At 53.9% G+C, this 24,284-nt stretch overlaps 1 protein-coding gene across 1 annotated transcript in view; it reads right to left on the bottom strand.

Annotated features, from left to right (window-relative positions):
* Nucleotides 1-23,859, bottom strand: part of LOC140372532 (matrix-remodeling-associated protein 5) — a gene marked incomplete at its 5' end in the record, with an annotated part of 49,894 nt that extends 26,035 nt beyond the window's left edge. Inside the window, 4 exons of the mRNA XM_072459663.1 lie at nucleotides 18,544-18,695; nucleotides 18,784-19,022; nucleotides 19,916-20,045; nucleotides 23,726-23,859. Coding sequence (XP_072315764.1) covers nucleotides 18,544-18,695; nucleotides 18,784-19,022; nucleotides 19,916-20,045; nucleotides 23,726-23,859 — 655 coding nt within the window. The remainder of the gene's footprint in view (nucleotides 1-18,543; nucleotides 18,696-18,783; nucleotides 19,023-19,915; nucleotides 20,046-23,725) is intronic.
* Nucleotides 23,860-24,284: the final 425 nt, after the last annotated feature.

Below are 24,284 nucleotides of genomic sequence, written 5' to 3' on the forward strand. Positions count from 1 at the left end.
AGAGCCACACACAAGAGCCACACACAAGAGCCACACACAAGAGCCACACACAAGAGCCACACACAAGAGCCACACACAAGAGCCACACACAAGAGCCACACACACAAGAGCCACACACACAAGAGCCACACACAAGAGCCACACACAGAAGAGCCACACACAAGAGCCACACACAAGAGCCACACACAAGAGCCACACACAAGAGCCACACACAAGAGCCACACACAGAAGAGCCACACACAAGAGCCACACACAAGAGCCACACACAAGAGCCACACACAAGAGCCACACACAAGAGCCACACACAGAAGAGCCAAACACAAGAGCCACACACAAGAGCCACACACAAGAGCCACACACAAGAGCCACACACAAGAGCCACACACAAGAGCCACACACAAGAGCCACACACAGAAGAGCCACACACAAGAGCCACACACAGAAGAGCCACACACAAGAGCCACACACAAGAGCCACACACAAGAGCCACACACAAGAGCCACACACAAGAGCCACACACAAGAGCCACACACAAGAGCCACACACAAGAGCCACACACACAAGAGCCACACACAAGAGCCACACACAAGAGCCACACACAAGAGCCACACACAAGAGCCACACACAGAAGAGCCAAACACAAGAGCCACACACAAGAGCCACACACAAGAGCCACACACAAGAGCCACACACAAGAGCCACACACAAGAGCCACACACAGAAGAGCCACACACAAGAGCCACACACAAGAGCCACACACAAGAGCCACACACAGAAGAGCCACACACAAGAGCCACACACAAGAGCCACACACAAGAGCCACACACAAGAGCCACACACAAGAGCCACACACACAAGAGCCACACACAAGAGCCACACACAAGAGCCACACACAAGAGCCACACACAAGAGCCACACACACAAGAGCCACACACACAAGAGCCACACACAAGAGCCACACACAAGAGCCACACACAGAAGAGCCACACACAAGAGCCACACACAAGAGCCACACACAAGAGCCACACACAAGAGCCACACACAAGAGCCACACACAGAAGAGCCACACACAAGAGCCACACACAAGAGCCACACACAAGAGCCACACACAAGAGCCACACACAAGAGCCACACACAGAAGAGCCAAACACAAGAGCCACACACAAGAGCCACACACAAGAGCCACACACAAGAGCCACACACAAGAGCCACACACAAGAGCCACACACAAGAGCCACACACAGAAGAGCCACACACAAGAGCCACACACAGAAGAGCCACACACAAGAGCCACACACAAGAGCCACACACAAGAGCCACACACAAGAGCCACACACAAGAGCCAAACACAAGAGCCACACACAAGAGCCACACACAAGAGCCACACACAGAAGAGCCACACACAAGAGCCACACACAAGAGCCACACACAAGAGCCACACACAAGAGCCACACACAAGAGCCACACACAGAAGAGCCACACACAAGAGCGACACACAAGAGCCACACACAAGAGCCACACACAAGAGCCACACACAGAAGAGCCACACACAAGAGCCACACACAAGAGCCACACACAAGAGCCACACACAAGAGCCACACACAAGAGCCACACACAGAAGAGCCACACACAAGAGCCACACACAAGAGCCACACACAAGAGCCACACACAGGAGCCACACACAAGAGCCACACACAGAAGAGCCACACACAAGAGCCACACACAAGAGCCACACACAAGAGCCACACACAAGAGCCACACACAAGAGCCACACACAGAAGAGCCACACACAAGAGCCACACACAAGAGCCACACACAAGAGCCACACACAAGAGCCACACACAGAAGAGCCACACACAAGAGCCACACACAAGAGCCACACACAAGAGCCACACACAAGAGCCACACACAAGAGCCACACACAAGAGCCACACACACAAGAGCCACACACAAGAGCCACACACAAGAGCCACACACAAGAGCCACACACAAGAGCCACACACAGAAGAGCCACACACAAGAGCCACACACAAGAGCCACACACAAGAGCCACACACAGAAGAGCCACACACAAGAGCCACACACAAGAGCCACACACAAGAGCCACACACAAGAGCCACACACAAGAGCCACACACAAGAGCCACACACAAGAGCCACACACAAGAGCCACACACAGAAGAGCCACACACAAGAGCCACACACAAGAGCCACACACAAGAGCCACACACAAGAGCCACACACAAGAGCCACACACAAGAGCCAAACACAAGAGCCACACACAAGAGCCACACACAAGAGCCACACACAGAAGAGCCACACACAAGAGCCACACACAAGAGCCACACACAAGAGCTACACACAAGAGCCACACACAAGAGCCACTCACAAGAGCCACACACAAGAGCCACACACAGAAGAGCCACACACAAGAGCCACACACAGAAGAGCCACACACGGAAGAGCCACACACAAGAGCCACACGGAAGAGCCACACGGAAGAGCCACACACGGAAGAGCCACACACGGAAGAGCCACACACGGAAGAGCCACACACAAGAGCCACACACAAGAGCCACTCACAAGAGCCACACACAAGAGCCACACACGGAAGAGCCACACAAGAGCCACACACAAGAGCCACACACAAGAGCCACACACGGAAGAGCCACACACGGAAGAGCCACACACGGAAGAGCCACACACAAGAGCCACACACAAGAGCCACTCACAAGAGCCACACACAAGAGCCACACACAAGATCCACACACAAGAGCCACACACAAGAGCCACACACAAGAGCCACACACAAGAGCCACACACGGAAGAGCCACACACGGAAGAGCCAAACACAAGAGCCACACGGAAGAGCCACACGGAAGAGCCACACACGGAAGAGCCACACACGGAAGAGCCACACACGGAAGAGCCACTCACAAGAGCCACACACAAGAGCCACTCACAAGAGCCACACACAAGAGCCACACACGGAAGAGCCACACAAGAGCCACACACAGAAGAGCCACACACAGAAGAGCCAAACACAAGAGCCACACACAAGAGCCACACACAAGAGCCACACACAAGAGCCACACACAAGAGCCACACACAAGAGCCACACACAAGAGCCACACACAGAAGAGCCACACACAAGAGCCACACACAAGAGCCACACACAAGAGCCACACACAAGAGCCACACACAAGAGCCACACACAAGAGCCACACACAAGAGCCACACACAGAAGAGCCAAACACAAGAGCCACACACAAGAGCCACACACAAGAGCCACACACAAGAGCCACACACAAGAGCCACACACAGAAGAGCCACACACAAGAGCCACACACAGAAGAGCCACACACAAGAGCCACACACAAGAGCCACACACAAGAGCCACACACAAGAGCCACACACAAGAGCCACACACAAGAGCCAAACACAAGAGCCACACACAAGAGCCACACACAGAAGAGCCACACACAAGAGCCACACACAAGAGCCACACACAAGAGCCACACACAAGAGCCACACACACAAGAGCCACACACAAGAGCCACACACAAGAGCCACACACAAGAGCCACACACAAGAGCCACACACAAGAGCCACACACAAGAGCCACACACAGAAGAGCCACACACAGAAGAGCCACACACAAGAGCCACACACAAGAGCCACACACAAGAGCCACACACAAGAGCCACACACAAGAGCCACACACAGAAGAGCCACACACAAGAGCCACACACAAGAGCCACACACAAGAGCCACACACAAGAGCCACACACAAGAGCCACACACAGAAGAGCCAAACACAAAAGCCACACACAAGAGCCACACACAAGAGCCACACACAAGAGCCACACACAAGAGCCACACACAAGAGCCACACACAAGAGCCAAACACAAGAGCCACACACAAGAGCCACACACAAGAGCCACACACAAGAGCCACACACAAGAGCCACACACAAGAGCCAAACACAAGAGCCACACACAAGAGCCACACACAAGAGCCACACACAAGAGCCACACACAAGAGCCACACACAAGAGCCACACACAAGAGCCACACACAAGAGCCACTCACAAGAGCCACACACAAGAGCCACACACGGAAGAGCCACACACGGAAGAGCCACACACGGAAGAGCCACACACAAGAGCCACACACAAGAGCCACTCACAAGAGCCACACACAAGAGCCACACACAGAAGAGCCACACACAAGAGCCACACACAGAAGAGCCAGACACGGAAGAGCCACACACAAGAGCCACACGGAAGAGCCACACGGAAGAGCCACACACGGAAGAGCCACACACGGAAGAGCCACACACGGAAGAGCCACACACAAGAGCCACACACAAGAGCCACTCACAAGAGCCACACACAAGAGCCACACACGGAAGAGCCACACAAGAGCCACACACAGAAGAGCCACACACACAAGAGCCACACACAAGAGCCACACACAAGAGCCACACACAAGAGCCACACATAAGAGCCACACAGAAGAGCCACACACGGAAGAGCCACACACGGAAGAGCCACACACGGAAGAGCCACACACAAGAGCCACACACAAGAGCCACTCACAAGAGCCACACACAAGAGCCACACACAAGAGCCACACACAAGAGCCACACACAAGAGCCACACACAAGAGCCAAACACAAGAGCCACACACGGAAGAGCCACACACGGAAGAGCCACACACAAGAGCCACACGGAAGAGCCACACACGGAAGAGCCACACACGGAAGAGCCACACACGGAAGAGCCACACACAAGAGCCACACACAAGAGCCACTCACAAGAGCCACACACAAGAGCCACACACGGAAGAGCCACACAAGAGCCACACACAGAAGAGCCACACACAGAAGAGCCAAACACAAGAGCCACACACAAGAGCCACACACAAGAGCCACACACAAGAGCCACACACAAGAGCCACACACAAGAGCCACACACGGAAGAGCCACACACGGAAGAGCCACACACGGAAGAGCCACACACGGAAGAGCCACACACGGAAGAGCCACACACAAGAGCCACACACAAGAGCCACACACAAGAGCCACACACAGAAGAGCCACACACAAGAGCCACACACAGAAGAGCCACACACAAGAGCCACACACAAGAGCCACACACAAGAGCCACACACAAGAGCCACACACAAGAGCCAAACACAAGAGCCACACACAAGAGCCACACACAAGAGCCACACACAGAAGAGCCACACACAAGAGCCACACACAAGAGCCACACACAAGAGCCACACACAAGAGCCACACACAAGAGCCACACACAAGAGCCACACACAGAAGAGCCACACACAAGAGCGACACACAAGAGCCACACACAAGAGCCACACACAAGAGCCACACACAGAAGAGCCACACACAAGAGCCACACACAAGAGCCACACACAAGAGCCACACACAAGAGCCACACACAAGAGCCACACACAGAAGAGCCACACACAAGAGCCACACACAAGAGCCACACACAAGAGCCACACACAAGAGCCACACACAAGAGCCACACACAGAAGAGCCACACACAAGAGCCACACACAAGAGCCACACACAAGAGCCACACACAAGAGCCACACACAGAAGAGCCACACACAAGAGCCACACACAAGAGCCACACACAAGAGCCACACACAAGAGCCACACACAAGAGCCACACACAAGAGCCACACACAGAAGAGCCAAACACAAGAGCCACACACAAGAGCCACACACAAGAGCCACACACAAGAGCCACACACAAGAGCCACACACAAGAGCCACACACAAGAGCCACACACAAGAGCCAAACACAAGAGCCACACACAAGAGCCACACACAAGAGCCACACACAAGAGCCACACACAGAAGAGCCACACACAAGAGCCACACACAAGAGCCACACACAAGAGCCACACACAAGAGCCACACACAAGAGCCACACACACAAGAGCCACACACAAGAGCCACACACAAGAGCCACACACAAGAGCCACACACAAGAGCCACACACAAGAGCCACACACAGAAGAGCCACACACAAGAGCCACACACAAGAGCCACACACAAGAGCCACACACAAGAGCCACACACAAGAGCCACACACAGAAGAGCCACACACAAGAGCCACACACAAGAGCCACACACAAGAGCCACACACAAGAGCCACACACAAGAGCCACACACAAGAGCCACACACAGAAGAGCCACACACAAGAGCCACACACAAGAGCCACACACAAGAGCCACACACAAGAGCCACACACAAGAGCCACACACAAGAGCCAAACACAAGAGCCACACACAAGAGCCACACACAAGAGCCACACACAGAAGAGCCACACACAAGAGCCACACACAAGAGCCACACACAAGAGCTACACACAAGAGCCACACACAAGAGCCACTCACAAGAGCCACACACAAGAGCCACACACAGAAGAGCCACACACAAGAGCCACACACAGAAGAGCCACACACGGAAGAGCCACACACAAGAGCCACACGGAAGAGCCACACGGAAGAGCCACACACGGAAGAGCCACACACGGAAGAGCCACACACGGAAGAGCCACACACAAGAGCCACACACAAGAGCCACTCACAAGAGCCACACACAAGAGCCACACACGGAAGAGCCACACAAGAGCCACACACAAGAGCCACACACAAGAGCCACACACGGAAGAGCCACACACGGAAGAGCCACACACGGAAGAGCCACACACAAGAGCCACACACAAGAGCCACTCACAAGAGCCACACACAAGAGCCACACACAAGATCCACACACAAGAGCCACACACAAGAGCCACACACAAGAGCCACACACAAGAGCCACACACGGAAGAGCCACACACGGAAGAGCCAAACACAAGAGCCACACGGAAGAGCCACACGGAAGAGCCACACACGGAAGAGCCACACACGGAAGAGCCACACACGGAAGAGCCACTCACAAGAGCCACACACAAGAGCCACTCACAAGAGCCACACACAAGAGCCACACACGGAAGAGCCACACAAGAGCCACACACAGAAGAGCCACACAAAGAAGAGCCAAACACAAGAGCCACACACAAGAGCCACACACAAGAGCCACACACAAGAGCCACACACAAGAGCCACACACAAGAGCCACACACAAGAGCCACACACAAGAGCCACACACAGAAGAGCCACACACAAGAGCCACACACAAGAGCCACACACAAGAGCCACAAACAAGAGCCACACACAAGAGCCACACACAAGAGCCACACACAAGAGCCACACACAGAAGAGCCAAACACAAGAGCCACACACAAGAGCCACACACAAGAGCCACACACAAGAGCCACACACAAGAGCCACACACAGAAGAGCCACACACAAGAGCCACACACAGAAGAGCCACACACAAGAGCCACACACAAGAGCCACACACAAGAGCCACACACAAGAGCCACACACAAGAGCCACACACAAGAGCCAAACACAAGAGCCACACACAAGAGCCACACACAGAAGAGCCACACACAAGAGCCACACACAAGAGCCACACACAAGAGCCACACACAAGAGCCACACACACAAGAGCCACACACAAGAGCCACACACAAGAGCCACACACAAGAGCCACACACAAGAGCCACACACAAGAGCCACACACAAGAGCCACACACAGAAGAGCCACACACAGAAGAGCCACACACAAGAGCCACACACAAGAGCCACACACAAGAGCCACACACAAGAGCCACACACAAGAGCCACACACAGAAGAGCCACACACAAGAGCCACACACAAGAGCCACACACAAGAGCCACACACAAGAGCCACACACAAGAGCCACACACAGAAGAGCCAAACACAAAAGCCACACACAAGAGCCACACACAAGAGCCACACACAAGAGCCACACACAAGAGCCACACACAAGAGCCACACACAAGAGCCAAACACAAGAGCCACACACAAGAGCCACACACAAGAGCCACACACAAGAGCCACACACAAGAGCCAAACACAAGAGCCACACACAAGAGCCACACACAAGAGCCACACACAAGAGCCACACACAAGAGCCACACACAAGAGCCACACACAAGAGCCACTCACAAGAGCCACACACAAGAGCCACACACGGAAGAGCCACACACGGAAGAGCCACACACGGAAGAGCCACACACAAGAGCCACACACAAGAGCCACTCACAAGAGCCACACACAAGAGCCACACACAGAAGAGCCACACACAAGAGCCACACACAGAAGAGCCAGACACGGAAGAGCCACACACAAGAGCCACACGGAAGAGCCACACGGAAGAGCCACACACGGAAGAGCCACACACGGAAGAGCCACACACGGAAGAGCCACACACAAGAGCCACACACAAGAGCCACTCACAAGAGCCACACACAAGAGCCACACACGGAAGAGCCACACAAGAGCCACACACAGAAGAGCCACACACACAAGAGCCACACACAAGAGCCACACACAAGAGCCACACACAAGAGCCACACATAAGAGCCACACAGAAGAGCCACACACGGAAGAGCCACACACGGAAGAGCCACACACGGAAGAGCCACACACAAGAGCCACACACAAGAGCCACTCACAAGAGCCACACACAAGAGCCACACACAAGAGCCACACACAAGAGCCACACACAAGAGCCACACACAAGAGCCAAACACAAGAGCCACACACGGAAGAGCCACACACGGAAGAGCCACACACAAGAGCCACACGGAAGAGCCACACACGGAAGAGCCACACACGGAAGAGCCACACACGGAAGAGCCACACACAAGAGCCACACACAAGAGCCACTCACAAGAGCCACACACAAGAGCCACACACGGAAGAGCCACACAAGAGCCACACACAGAAGAGCCACACACAGAAGAGCCAAACACAAGAGCCACACACAAGAGCCACACACAAGAGCCACACACAAGAGCCACACACAAGAGCCACACACGGAAGAGCCACACACGGAAGAGCCACACACGGAAGAGCCACACACGGAAGAGCCACACACGGAAGAGCCACACACAAGAGCCACACACAAGAGCCACTCACAAGAGCCACACACAAGAGCCACACACAGAAGAGCCACACACAAGAGCCACACACGGAAGAGCCACACACGGAAGAGCCACACACAAGAGCCACACACGGAAGAGCCACACACAAGAGCCACACACAAGAGCCACGCGGAAGAGCCACACACGGAAGAGCCACACACGGAAGAGCCACACACGGAAGAGCCACACTAAAAAGAGCCACACACAAGAGCCACACACAAGAGCCACACACAAGAGCCACTCACAAGAGCCACACACAAGAGCCACTCACAAGAGCCACACACAAGAGCCACACACAAGAGCCACACACAAGAGCCACACACAAGAGCCACACACAAGAGCCACACACAAGAGCCACACACGGAAGAGCCACACACGGAAGAGCCACACACAAGAGCCACACACAAGAGCCACACGGAAGAGCCACACACGGAAGAGCCACACACGGAAGAGCCACACACAAGAGCCACACACAAGAGCCACTCACAAGAGCCACACACAAGAGCCACACACGGAAGAGCCACACAAGAGCCACACACAGAAGAGCCACACACAGAAGAGCCAAACACAAGAGCCACACACAAGAGCCACACACAAGAGCCACACACAAGAGCCACACACAAGAGCCACACACAAGAGCCACACGGAAGAGCCACACACGGAAGAGCCACACACGGAAGAGCCACACACGGAAGAGCCACACACGGAAGAGCCACACACACAAGAGCCACACACAAGAGCCACACACAGAAGAGCCACACACAAGAGCCACACACGGAAGAGCCACACACGGAAGAGCCACACACAAGAGCCACACACGGAAGAGCCACACAAGAGCCACACACAGAAGAGCCACACACACAAGAGCCACACACAAGAGCCACACACAAGAGCCACACACAAGAGCCACACACAAGAGCCACACACAAGAGCCACACACGGAAGAGCCACACACACAAGAGCCACACACGGAAGAGCCACACACGGAAGAGCCACACACAAGAGCCACACGGAAGAGCCACGCGGAAGAGCCACACACGGAAGAGCCACACACGGAAGAGCCACACACGGAAGAGCCACACACGGAAGAGCCACACACAAGAGCCACACACAAGAGCCACACACAAGAGCCACACACAAGAGCCACACACAAGAGCCACAAACGGAAGAGCCAAACACGGAAGAGCCACACACAAGAGACACACACAAGAGCCACACATAAGAGCCACACACAAGAGCCACACACAAGAGCCACACACAAGAGCCACACACACAAGAGCCACACACAAGAGCCACACACAAGAGCCACACACAAGAGCCACTCACAAGAGCCACACACAGAAGAGCCACACACAAGAGCCACACACAAGAGCCACACACGGAAGAGCCACACACGGAAGAGCCACACACAAGAGCCACACACAAGAGCCACACACAAGAGCCACACACAGAAGAGCCACACACAAGAGCCACACACGGAAGAGCCACACACGGAAGAGCCACACACAAGAGCCACACACGGAAGAGCCACACACAAGAGCCACACACAAGAGCTACACGGAAGAGCCACACGGAAGAGCCACACACGGAAGAGCCACACACGGAAGAGCCACACACGGAAGAGCCACACACAAGAGCCACACACAAGAGCCACTCACAAGAGCCACTCACAAGAGCCACTCACAAGAGCCACACACAAGAGCCACACACAAGAGCCACACACAAGAGCCACACACAGAAGAGCCACACACGGAAGAGCCACACACAAGAGCCACACACGGAAGAGCCACACACGGAAGAGCCACACACGGAAGAGCCACACACGGAAGAGCCACACACAAGAGCCACACACAAGAGCCACTCACAAGAGCCACACACAAGAGCCACACACAGAAGAGCCACACACAAGAGCCACACACGGAAGAGCCACACACGGAAGAGCCACACACAAGAGCCACACACGGAAGAGCCACACACAAGAGCCACACACAAGAGCCACGCGGAAGAGCCACACACGGAAGAGCCACACACGGAAGAGCCACACTAAAAAGAGCCACACACAAGAGCCACACACAAGAGCCACACACAAGAGCCACACACAAGAGCCACTCACAAGAGCCACACACAAGAGCCACTCACAAGAGCCACACACAAGAGCCACTCACAAGAGCCACACACAAGAGCCAAACACAAGAGCCACACACAAGAGCCACACACAAGAGCCACACACGGAAGAGCCACATACGGAAGAGCCACACACAAGAGCCACACACAAGAGCCACACGGAAGAGCCACACACGGAAGAGCCACACACGGAAGAGCCACACACAAGAGCCACACACAAGAGCCACTCACAAGAGCCACACACAAGAGCCACACACGGAAGAGCCACACAAGAGCCACACACAGAAGAGCCACACACAGAAGAGCCAAACACAAGAGCCACACACAAGAGCCACACACAAGAGCCACACACAAGAGCCACACACAAGAGCCACACACAAGAGCCACACACAAGAGCCACACACGGAAGAGCCACACACGGAAGAGCCACACACGGAAGAGCCACACACGGAAGAGCCACACACGGAAGAGCCACACACACAAGAGCCACACACAAGAGCCACACACAGAAGAGCCACACACAAGAGCCACACACGGAAGAGCCACACACGGAAGAGCCACACACAAGAGCCACACACGGAAGAGCCACACAAGAGCCACACACAGAAGAGCCACACACGGAAGAGCCACACACGGAAGAGCCACACACAAGAGCCACACACAAGAGCCACACACAAGAGCCACACACAAGAGCCACACACAAGAGCCACACATAAGAGCCACACACAAGAGCCACACACAAGAGCCACACACAAGAGCCACACACACAAGAGCCACACACAGAAGAGCCACACACAAGAGCCACACACGGAAGAGCCACACACGGAAGAGCCACACACAAGAGCCACACACGGAAGAGCCACACAAGAGCCACACACAGAAGAGCCACACACACAAGAGCCACACACAAGAGCCACACACAAGAGCCACACACAAGAGCCACACACAAGAGCCACACACGGAAGAGCCACACACACAAGAGCCACACACGGAAGAGCCACACACGGAAGAGCCACACACAAGAGCCACACGGAAGAGCCACGCGGAAGAGCCACACACGGAAGAGCCACACACGGAAGAGCCACACACGGAAGAGCCACACACGGAAGAGCCACACACAAGAGCCACACACAAGAGCCACACACAAGAGCCACACACAAGAGCCACACACAAGAGCCACAAACGGAAGAGCCAAACACGGAAGAGCCACACACAAGAGACACACACAAGAGCCACACATAAGAGCCACACACAAGAGCCACACACAAGAGCCACACACAAGAGCCACACACACAAGAGCCACACACAAGAGCCACACACAAGAGCCACTCACAAGAGCCACACACAGAAGAGCCACACACAAGAGCCACACACAAGAGCCACACACGGAAGAGCCACACACGGAAGAGCCACACACAAGAGCCACACACAAGAGCCACACACAAGAGCCACACACAGAAGAGCCACACACAAGAGCCACACACGGAAGAGCCACACACGGAAGAGCCACACACAAGAGCCACACACGGAAGAGCCACACACAAGAGCCACACACAAGAGCTACACGGAAGAGCCACACGGAAGAGCCACACACGGAAGAGCCACACACGGAAGAGCCACACACGGAAGAGCCACACACAAGAGCCACACACAAGAGCCACTCACAAGAGCCACTCACAAGAGCCACTCACAAGAGCCACACACAAGAGCCACACACAAGAGCCACACACAAGAGCCACACACAGAAGAGCCACACACGGAAGAGCCACACACAAGAGCCACACACGGAAGAGCCACACACGGAAGAGCCACACACGGAAGAGCCACACACGGAAGAGCCACACACAAGAGCCACACACAAGAGCCACTCACAAGAGCCACACACAAGAGCCACACACAGAAGAGCCACACACAAGAGCCACACACGGAAGAGCCACACACGGAAGAGCCACACACAAGAGCCACACACGGAAGAGCCACACACAAGAGCCACACACAAGAGCCACGCGGAAGAGCCACACACGGAAGAGCCACACACGGAAGAGCCACACTAAAAAGAGCCACACACAAGAGCCACACACAAGAGCCACACACAAGAGCCACTCACAAGAGCCACACACAAGAGCCACTCACAAGAGCCACACACAAGAGCCACTCACAAGAGCCACACACAAGAGCCAAACACAAGAGCCACACACAAGAGCCACACACAAGAGCCACACACGGAAGAGCCACATACGGAAGAGCCACACACAAGAGCCACACACAAGAGCCACACGGAAGAGCCACACACGGAAGAGCCACACACGGAAGAGCCACACACAAGAGCCACACACAAGAGCCACTCACAAGAGCCACACACAAGAGCCACACACGGAAGAGCCACACAAGAGCCACACACAGAAGAGCCACACACAGAAGAGCCAAACACAAGAGCCACACACAAGAGCCACACACAAGAGCCACACACAAGAGCCACACACAAGAGCCACACACAAGAGCCACACACGGAAGAGCCACACACGGAAGAGCCACACACGGAAGAGCCACACACGGAAGAGCCACACACGGAAGAGCCACACACACAAGAGCCACACACAAGAGCCACACACAGAAGAGCCACACACAAGAGCCACACACGGAAGAGCCACACACGGAAGAGCCACACACAAGAGCCACACACGGAAGAGCCACACAAGAGCCACACACAGAAGAGCCACACACACAAGAGCCACACACAAGAGCCACACACAAGAGCCACACACAAGAGCCACACACAAGAGCCACACACAAGAGCCACACACGGAAGAGCCACACACACAAGAGCCACACACGGAAGAGCCACACACGGAAGAGCCACACACAAGAGCCACACGGAAGAGCCACGCGGAAGAGCCACACACGGAAGAGCCACACACGGAAGAGCCACACACGGAAGAGCCACACACGGAAGAGCCACACACAAGAGCCACACACAAGAGCCACACACAAGAGCCACACACAAGAGCCACACACAAGAGCCACACACAAGAGCCACACACAAGAGCCACACATAAGAGCCACACACAAGAGCCACACACAAGAGCCACACACAAGAGCCACACACACAAGAGCCACACACAAGAGCCACTCACAAGAGCCACACACAGGAGAGCCACACACAAGAGCCACACACAAGAGCCACACACAAGAGCCACACACGGAAGAGCCACACACGGAAGAGCCACACACAAGAGCCACACACAAGAGCCACACACAAGAGCCACACACAAGAGCCACACACAAGAGCCACACACGGAAGAGCCACACACGGAAGAGCCACACACGGAAGAGCCACACACGGAAGAGCCACACACGGAAGAGCCACACACACAAGAGCCACACACAAGAGCCACACACAGAAGAGCCACACACAAGAGCCACACACGGAAGAGCCACACACGGAAGAGCCACACACAAGAGACACACACGGAAGAGCCACACAAGAGCCACACACAGAAGAGCCACACACACAAGAGCCACACACAAGAGCCACACACAAGAGCCACACACAAGAGCCACACACAAGAGCCACACACAAGAGCCACACACGGAAGAGCCACACACAAAAGAGCCACACACGGAAGAGCCACACACGGAAGAGCCACACACAAGAGCCACACGGAAGAGCCACACGGAAGAGCCACACACGGAAGAGCCACACACGGAAGAGCCACACACGGAAGAGCCACACACGGAAGAGCCACACACAAGAGCCACACACAAGAGCCACACACAAGAGCCACACACAAGAGCCACACACAAGAGCCACACACGGAAGAGCCACACACGGAAGAGCCACACACAAGAGCCACACACAAGAGCCACACACAAGAGCCACAAACGGAAGAGCCAAACACGGAAGAGCCACACACAAGAGCCACACACAAGAGCCACACATAAGAGCCACACACAAGAGCCACACACAAGAGCCACACACAAGAGCCACACACACAAGAGCCACACACAAGAGCCACACACAAGAGCCACACACAAGAGCCACTCACAAGAGCCACACACAGAAGAGCCACACACAAGAGCCACACACAAGAGCCACACACGGAAGAGCCACACACGGAAGAGCCACACACAAGAGCCACACACAAGAGCCACACACAAGAGCCACACACAGAAGAGCCACACACAAGAGCCACACACGGAAGAGCCACACACGGAAGAGCCACACACAAGAGCCACACACGGAAGAGCCACACACAAGAGCCACACACAAGAGCTACACGGAAGAGCCACACACGGAAGAGCCACACACGGAAGAGCCACACACGGAAGAGCCACACACGGAAGAGCCACACAGAAGAACCACACACAAGAGCCACTCACAAGAGCCACTCACAAGAGCCACTCACAAGAGCCACACACAAGAGCCACACACAAGAGCCACACACAAGAGCCACACACAGAAGAGCCACACACGGAAGAGCCACACACAAGAGCCACACACGGAAGAGCCACACACGGAAGAGCCACACACGGAAGAGCCACACACGGAAGAGCCACACACAAGAGCCACACACAAGAGCCACTCACAAGAGCCACACACAAGAGCCACACACGGAAGAGCCACACACGGAAGAGCCACACACAAGAGCCACACACAAGAGCCACACACAAGAGCCACACACAGAAGAGCCACACACAAGAGCCACACGCAAGAGCCACACACAAGAGCCACACACAAGAGCCACACACAGAAGAGCCACACAGAAGAGCCACACACAAGAGCCACACACAGAAGAGCCACACACAAGAGCCACATACAAGAGCCACACACAAGAGCCACACACAAAAGAGCCACACACAAGAGCCACACAGAAGAGCCACACACAAGAGCCACACACAAGAGCCACACACAAGAGCCACACACAAGAGCCACTCACAAGAGCCACACACAAGAGCCACTCACAAGAGCCACACACAAGAGCCACACACAAGAGCCACACACGGAAGAGCCACACACGGAAGAGCCACACACAAGAGCCACACACAAGAGCCACTCACAAGAGCCACACACAAGAGCCACACAGAAGAGCCACACACAAGAGCCACACACAGAAGAGCCACACACGGAAGAGCCACACACAAGAGCCACACACAAGAGCCACACACAAGAGCCACACACGGAAGAGCCACACACGGAAGAGCCACACACGGAAGAGCCACACACGGAAGAGCCACACACAAGAGCCACACACAAGAGCCACACACAAGAGCCACACACAAGAGCCACACACGGAAGAGCCACACACAAGAGCCACACACAAGAGCCACACACAAGAGCCACTCACAAGAGCCACACACAGAAGAGCCACACACAAGAGCCACACACAAGAGCCACACACAAGAGCCACACACAAGAGCCACACACAGAAGAGCCACACACAAGAGCCACACACAAGAGCCACACACGGAAGAGCCACACAAGAGCCACACACAAGAGCCACTCACAAGAGCCACACACAAGAGCCACACACAAGAGCCACACACGGAGGAGCCACACACGGAAGAGCCACACACGGAAGAGCCACACACAAGAGCCACACACAAGAGCCACTCACAAGAGCCACACAGAAGAGCCACACACAAGAGCCACACACAGAAGAGCCACACACGGAAGAGCCACACACAAGAGCCACACACGGAAGAGCCACACACGGAAGAGCCACACACGGAAGAGCCACACACGGAAGAGCCACACACAAGAGCCACACACAAGAGCCACTCACAAGAGCCACACACAAGAGCCACACACGGAAGAGCCACACACGGAAGAGCCACACACAAGAGCCACACACAAGAGCCACTCACAAGAGCCACACACAAGAGCCACACACGGAAGAGCCACACACGGAAGAGCCACACACAAGAGCCACACACAAGAGCCACTCACAAGAGCCACACACAGAAGAGCCACACACAAGAGCCACACACAAGAGCCACACACAAGAGCCACACACAAGAGCCACACACAGAAGAGCCACACAGAAGAGCCACACACAAGAGCCACACACAGAAGAGCCACACACAAGAGCCACACACAAGAGCCACACACAAGAGCCACACACAAAAGAGCCACACACAAGAGCCACACAGAAGAGCCACACACAAGAGCCACACACAAGAGCCACACACAAGAGCCACTCACAAGAGCCACACACAAGAGCCACTCACAAGAGCCACACACAAGAGCCACACACAAGAGCCACACACGGAAGAGCCACACACGGAAGAGTCACACACGGAAGAGCCACACACGGAAGAGCCACACACAAGAGCCACACACAAGAGCCACTCACAAGAGCCACACACAAGAGCCACACACGGAAGAGCCACACACGGAAGAGCCACACACAAGAGCCACACACAAGAGCCACACACAAGAGCCACACGGAAGAGCCACACACGGAAGAGCCACACACGGAAGAGCCACACACGGAAGAGCCACACACGGAAGAGCCACACACGGAAGAGCCACACACGGAAGAGCCACACACAAGAGCCACACACAAGAGCCACACACAAGAGCCACAAACGGAAGAGCCAAACACGGAAGAGCCACACACGGAAGAGCCACACACAAGAGCCACACATAAGAGCCACACACAAGAGCCACACACAAGAGCCACACACAAGAGCCACACACACAAGAGCCACACACAAGAGCCACACACAAGAGCCACACACAAGAGCCACTCACAAGAGCCACACACAGAAGAGCCACACACAAGAGCCACACACAAGAGCCACACACGGAAGAGCCACACACGGAAGAGCCACACACAAGAGCCACACACAAGAGCCACACACAAGAGCCACACACAGAAGAGCCACACACAAGAGCCACACACGGAAGAGCCACACACGGAAGAGCCACACACAAGAGCCACACACAAGAGCCACACACAAGAGCCACACACGGAAGAGCCACACACAAGAGCCACACACAAGAGCCACTCACAAGAGCCACACACAGAAGAGCCACACACAAGAGCCACACACAAGAGCCACACACAAGAGCCACACACAAGAGCCACACACAGAAGAGCCACACACAAGAGCCACACACAAGAGCCACACACAAGAGCCACACACAAGAGCCACACACAAGAGCCACACACAAGAGCCACTCACAAGAGCCACACACAAGAGCCACACACAAGAGCCACACACAAAAGAGCCACACACGGCACCCGAGGACCAGATAAAGCAGGACTAAAGTAGGTCTAAACCAGGTCTAAACCCTCGTGTGCTCCTCACCTTGGTGCTCGGCTCCCCAGTGCAGGAGCCAGCTCAGGCCACAGTCACAGATCCAGGGGTTGGAGTGGAGGCTGAGGAGCTCGAGTCGAGGAGCCGAGGAGAGGCAGGAGGACGGCAGGCGCTCCAGGAGGTTCTCCGACAGGTGCAGGTGTCTACAGCACAGTCACAGCAGGTTCACGGAGCTCTGCACATGACAAACGTTCACGCGGGAGGTCTTAGGTCTTAGGTCTTAGGTCTTACTTGAGTCCTGAGGTCCAGAAGTGTCCGAGCACTGACACGGTGATGAAGCTGTGCGGGTGGATCTCTCTGAGCAGGTTTCCCTCCAGCTGCAGCAGCTTGAGCGACGTCAGGCCAGAGAAGGAGTACGGCTCGATGAAGGAGATCAGGTTATGATCCAGGTGTAACCGGACCAGCCCCGTCAGACCCTCGAACAGAGCCCGGCGGACAGACCTCAGCTTGTTGTAACTCAGCTTCAAGATCTGGAAGAGTCACAGAAGCAGAACCCACAGATGAACTCCGACACCCACAGATGAACTCTGACACCCACAGATGAACTCTGAGACCTACAGATGAACTCTGAGACCCCACAGATGAACTCTGAGACCCCACAGATGAACTCTGAGACCTACAGATGAACTCTGAGACCCCACAGATGAACTCTGAGACCTACAGATGAACTCCACACCCACAGATGAACTCTGAGACCCCACAGATGAACTCTGAGACCCCACAGATGAACTCTGAGACCTACAGATGAACTCTGAGACCTACAGATGAACTCCACACCCACAGATGAACTCTGACACCCACATATGAACTCTGACACCTACAGATGAACTCTGAGACCCCACAGATGAACTCCACACCCACAGATGAACTCTGACACCCACAGATGAACTCTGAGACCCCACAGATGAACTCCACACCCACAGATGAACTCTGACACCCACAGATGAACTCTGAGACCCCACAGATGAACTCTCTGACACCCACAGATAAACTCTTACACCCACAGATGAACTTTGAGCCCCCTCAGATGAACTCTGACACACACAGATGAACTCTGACACCCACAGATGAACTCTGACACCCACAGATGAACTCTGACACCCACAGATGAACTCTGACACCCACAGATGAACTCTGACACCCACAGATAAACTCTTACACCCACAGATGAACTTTGAGCCCCCTCAGATGAACTCTGACACACACAGATGAACTCTGACACCCACAGATGAACTCTGACACCCACAGATGAACTCTGACACCCACAGATGAACTCTGACACCCACAGATGAACTCTGACACCCACAGGGACTGGGACTTAAAGCTCCTGAACACAGGGGATGGATCCTGGCTCTGGTTTTACCTGCAGAGCCCTGAGTCCGTAGAACGCGCCGTCGTGGATCGTCTCGATGTCGTTGCCGTGGAGCATCAGCATCTCCAGTTGCCGCAGCGACCGGACCTCTGACCCCTCCACCTCCGTCAGACTGTTGTACCTGAGACGCACCAGATTAGACACAAAAACATTTACACTGGGGATTTTGTTTTTTTGAGTTCAAGTATCTCGGGGTCTTGTTCACGAGTGATGAAGGAGCGTGTGATTGACAGTTGGAGCGTGTGATTGACAGTTGGAGCGTGTGATTGACAGTTGGAGCGTGTGATTGACAGTTGGAGCGTGTGATTGACAGTTGGAGCGTGTGATTGACAGTTGGATCGATGCAGTCGCTGCATCGACTGTTGTGGTGAAGAAGGAGCTGAGTCCAAAGACAAAGCACTGGATTTAACGGTTACTCTACGTTCTGACCTCACCTATGGTCATGAGCTTTAATGACCCAAAGGACAACATCGAGGATACAAGCGGTTGAAATGAGTTTCCTCCCGTCCAGAGCCTCCACCTGATCCTGACTGAGGCTGGAGCGGTCGATAATCGCCTCAGATGTTTGACACGTGTCTGTTCTCCGTCACCGTTAATATGTCACGTTATGAAATGCAGTTTTCGTGCAAACGTTGGCTCCATTTTCTCATTTTTATGAACAGACTTTTAGCGACTATTAAAACTGAAACGAGACGAGTAAACAACACTGAACAGCCGGACCAGCCGGAATCTAAATCTGGAGTGACAGGGGTGAAAGAGCGGCGCTGACCTTTGACCCCGACCGCGTGACGCTCCGTAAAGTTTTCCGTCCGTTTCGGGGCTGAATCTGGGAGTTTGTGGCGGCTTTTCTTTTCCACAAACATACGCGACGTGTTCCTCAGATCTGACACGAGTTCTGATCAAGTCGAGAGAGACGGTGGACTCTGTTGCCGTGGCGGAGAAAATACTACAAAAACTCATCGATTGTGTTTAAAGTGACACGTTGGACGACACTTTTCAGTAAAACAAAGGGAACATGATGATATTTAAGTTATGACAGTCACTTTTTGCCTGTTTTGGTCCATTTTGGTGACATTTATAAAGTCACTTCCTGGTTTGATGTGTCCAGCAAATATGACATCGAGGTCATTTCGCACTAGTTACTTAGCAACCGGATTGTAAACAAGCGACAAAGTCCATTTAAATCGTACGATAGTCACGATTACACCTGACGACACCTGACGACACCTGACGACACCTTTATTTTGTTAAATGACCGTTTGAACTGTCAGTTGTGAGCACGTTTTTGATGGAATGGCGCTTTTTGATGACATCACAGAGAGATCCTGTTGTAGAACTCAGCTCCACTTCCTGTATTTCCATCACAAACTGTGACTTGGCTGATGTAAAACGATGATTATTGTTTACCACAGGAACAAAGCCACCGAACGACGTCATAATTAGACAAACGCCTGGAATATGAACTTTAAAGTGACATTCAGCGGTTTTATTTGTGTCTGATTTATGAAGATGAATATTCGCGTTTTAATGACTTTTATTGTTCTTCCTTGTTCTCTTTGGACACATCCGACGCTCCGAGGACAAACGCACGGACTGGGACGGAGCAGAGAAAGACCGGCGCCAAATATCCACCGATTATCCGATATCAGAACGATACGATATCTGGGGAAACCTTTCAATATCTCCCATAACCGATCATTCATGACCGGGGCACCAGCCTCTGCGTCGTCTGCTGAAGCCCGACGGAAAAGGGAACAAATTGTGTCATAAATCTTAAGGATCTCATTTGCAGCAGAGTCCAGGCCCCGGAGCAGAGGATTATGGGTAAAGAAACTGGCTCCGACACACGTCTCGCTGTAAATATTCATAGATAAACATCCACAAATAAACTTTGAGCGCGACGACAGCTCCAGACCTCCTCTCGTCTTCCTCTTTTCTCTCTTCTACTTCTTCTATTGATCCATCCATCCATCCATTTTCTACCGCTTGTTCCCTTTCGGGGTCGCGGGTGACTGGAGCCTATCCCAGTGACTTCGGGCCTTAGGCGGGGTACACCCTGGACAGTGGCCAACTTGTCGCAGGGCCAACACAGAGACATAGACATTACAGACACTCTCACATTCATTCACTAGGGCCAATTTAGAGTTACCAATTTTGCCTAACACATGCATGTCTTTGGACGGTGGGAGGAAGCCGGAGAACCCGGAGAGAACCCACGGTAACACGGGGAGAACATGCAGACTCCACCCAGAGAGATCATGTGATGTTGGTCTGGTCCGGGAATCGAACCCATGATCTCCTTCTTGGGAGGCAAGAGCGCTAACCGCCTTTGCCACCGTGCACCCCCTTCTATTGATCCCTCTCTCTTAAATCCTTAAGCCCCGCCCCCCCGTGCTGGTGGTCCGCATGCGTCACGATAATGACCTCGTCCTCTGTCGGCCAGATCCACCGCTTTCGGGGCTGGAATTGAAACAATATTTGTCAAAGTAAATACGCTCTTGTTGTTGATGTTTCCGTGAACTCTGGTCGTTCGGTTTGTGGCCCGAATATGCTTTTAGTTTGATGAAACAAAAACTGTATGTTCTTGCCTTAATGTCAATCAAACGGTGTCAAAATCCAACTCATCCGACAAAATTGAGACTAAATTGAAGCAAATTTAGACAAAATCTTGAATAAACCCGGCCTTTTTCCAACGTTTGAATGTAAAAACAGTTCATTTCTGCAGGAGCTCCAGGTTCATGTTCTTGATCATTCCGTCAGCTTTAGCGCCACCAGCTGGTGAACACTCGTCCTGCAGGTGTTCAGCTCCACATCTGCCTCTGCTCTGAGCGGGACACGACATCAGCTTCAGAGTCGCTCGTCCTGAATCTGCTCCACAAACTCGCACGTGTTTGGAAACCAGAGGAGGACCAGAGGAGGACCAGAGGAGGACAAGAGGAGGACCAGAGGAAGGTCAGAGGAAGGTCAGAGGAGGACCAGAGGAAGGTCAGAGGAGGACCAGAGGAAGGTCAGAGGAAGGTCAGAGGAGGACCAGAGGAGGACCAGAGGAGGACCAAAGGAAGGTCAGAGGGGGACCAGAGGAGGACCGGAGGAGGACCAGAGGAAGGTCAGAGGAAGGTCAGAGGAGGACCAGAGGAGGACCAGAGGAAGGTCAGAGGAGGACCAGAGGAGGACCAGAGGAGGACCAAAGGAAGGTCAGAGGGGGACCAGAGGAGGACCAGAGGAGGACCAGAGGAGGACCAGAGGAAGGTCAGAGGAAGGTCAGAGGAGGACCAGAGGAAGGTCAGAGGAAGGTCAGAGGAGGACCAGAGGAAGGTCAGAGGACGGCCAGAGGAAGGCCAGAGGAGGACCAGAGGAGGACCAGAGGAAGGTCAGAGGAGGACCAGAGGAGGACCAGAGGAGGACCAGAGGAGGATCAGAGGAGGATCAGAGGAGGACCAGAGGAGGACCCGAGGAAGGTCAGAGGAGGACCAGAGGAGGACCAGAGGAAGGTCAGAGGAGGACCAGAGGAGGACCCGAGCGCCACCGCAAGAAGGACCCGAGCAACTCCCAAGTGACTTCCGAGCGCCACCGCGAGGAGGACTCAAGCACTGCAGCAAGAACAGCTTTAAGATAAGATAAGATAATCCTTTATTGTCCCACATGGGGAAATTTCATTGGTGCAACTTTAATGGGATGCAAATGATAATTGGGTAAAACATATAGACATGTTGCTCTTCTGTTTGTCCCTCCTGCCTCTCTTACAACCGCCCCTCTTGCCCCGCCCCTCTTGCCCCGCCCCTCTTACCCCGCCCCTCTTACCCCAGGTTGAGTCTCTGCGTGTCTCGAGGAAAGGTCTTGGGCAAAGCGCTGAGGTGTCTGAAGGTGCAATGAACCTCTCTGAGCGCGGGACAACTGCAGCTGCGAGGACAAGGAGACTCATCCACAGAGTCCACCTGGAGACAGAGAGAGGGTGAAAGAGGGTGAGAGAGAGTACACACAGTCCACCTGGAGACATAGAGGGGGAGAGAGGGGGAGAGAGAATGTCAAGAAAATATGGTTCTGCAGGGGCCCAGTGGAATCAGTGGATTCAGTGTGTTGGTGTTCCTCAGGGGCCGGTCTTTGTCCCTCTTCTGTTTGTCTCTAGGAGGCTGCTCTGGGACAGTCGGGACAGTTATTGACGATGTTCGGTTCATTGTTTGCTTTTCTAACATTCGGCTGTGCCTCCCGGGTCTTTCCGTGTGGAGTTTGCTTGTTATTCCCGTGTCTGAGCGGGTTTCAAGCAAAAACTACACTTATCGGTAAAACAAAGAGAATATGTGTTCCATTGTAGAGAAAGTTTCAGTCGTTTCATCTGGATTCAGTGTCGAAAACGATACGT

Source organism: Eucyclogobius newberryi, unplaced genomic scaffold, assembly GCF_026437365.1.
Source record: "Eucyclogobius newberryi isolate DKJ021-1_F unplaced genomic scaffold, fEucNew1.0.hap1 SCAF_243, whole genome shotgun sequence".
In the NCBI taxonomy this organism is placed as follows: Eukaryota; Metazoa; Chordata; class Actinopteri; order Gobiiformes; family Gobiidae; genus Eucyclogobius; species Eucyclogobius newberryi.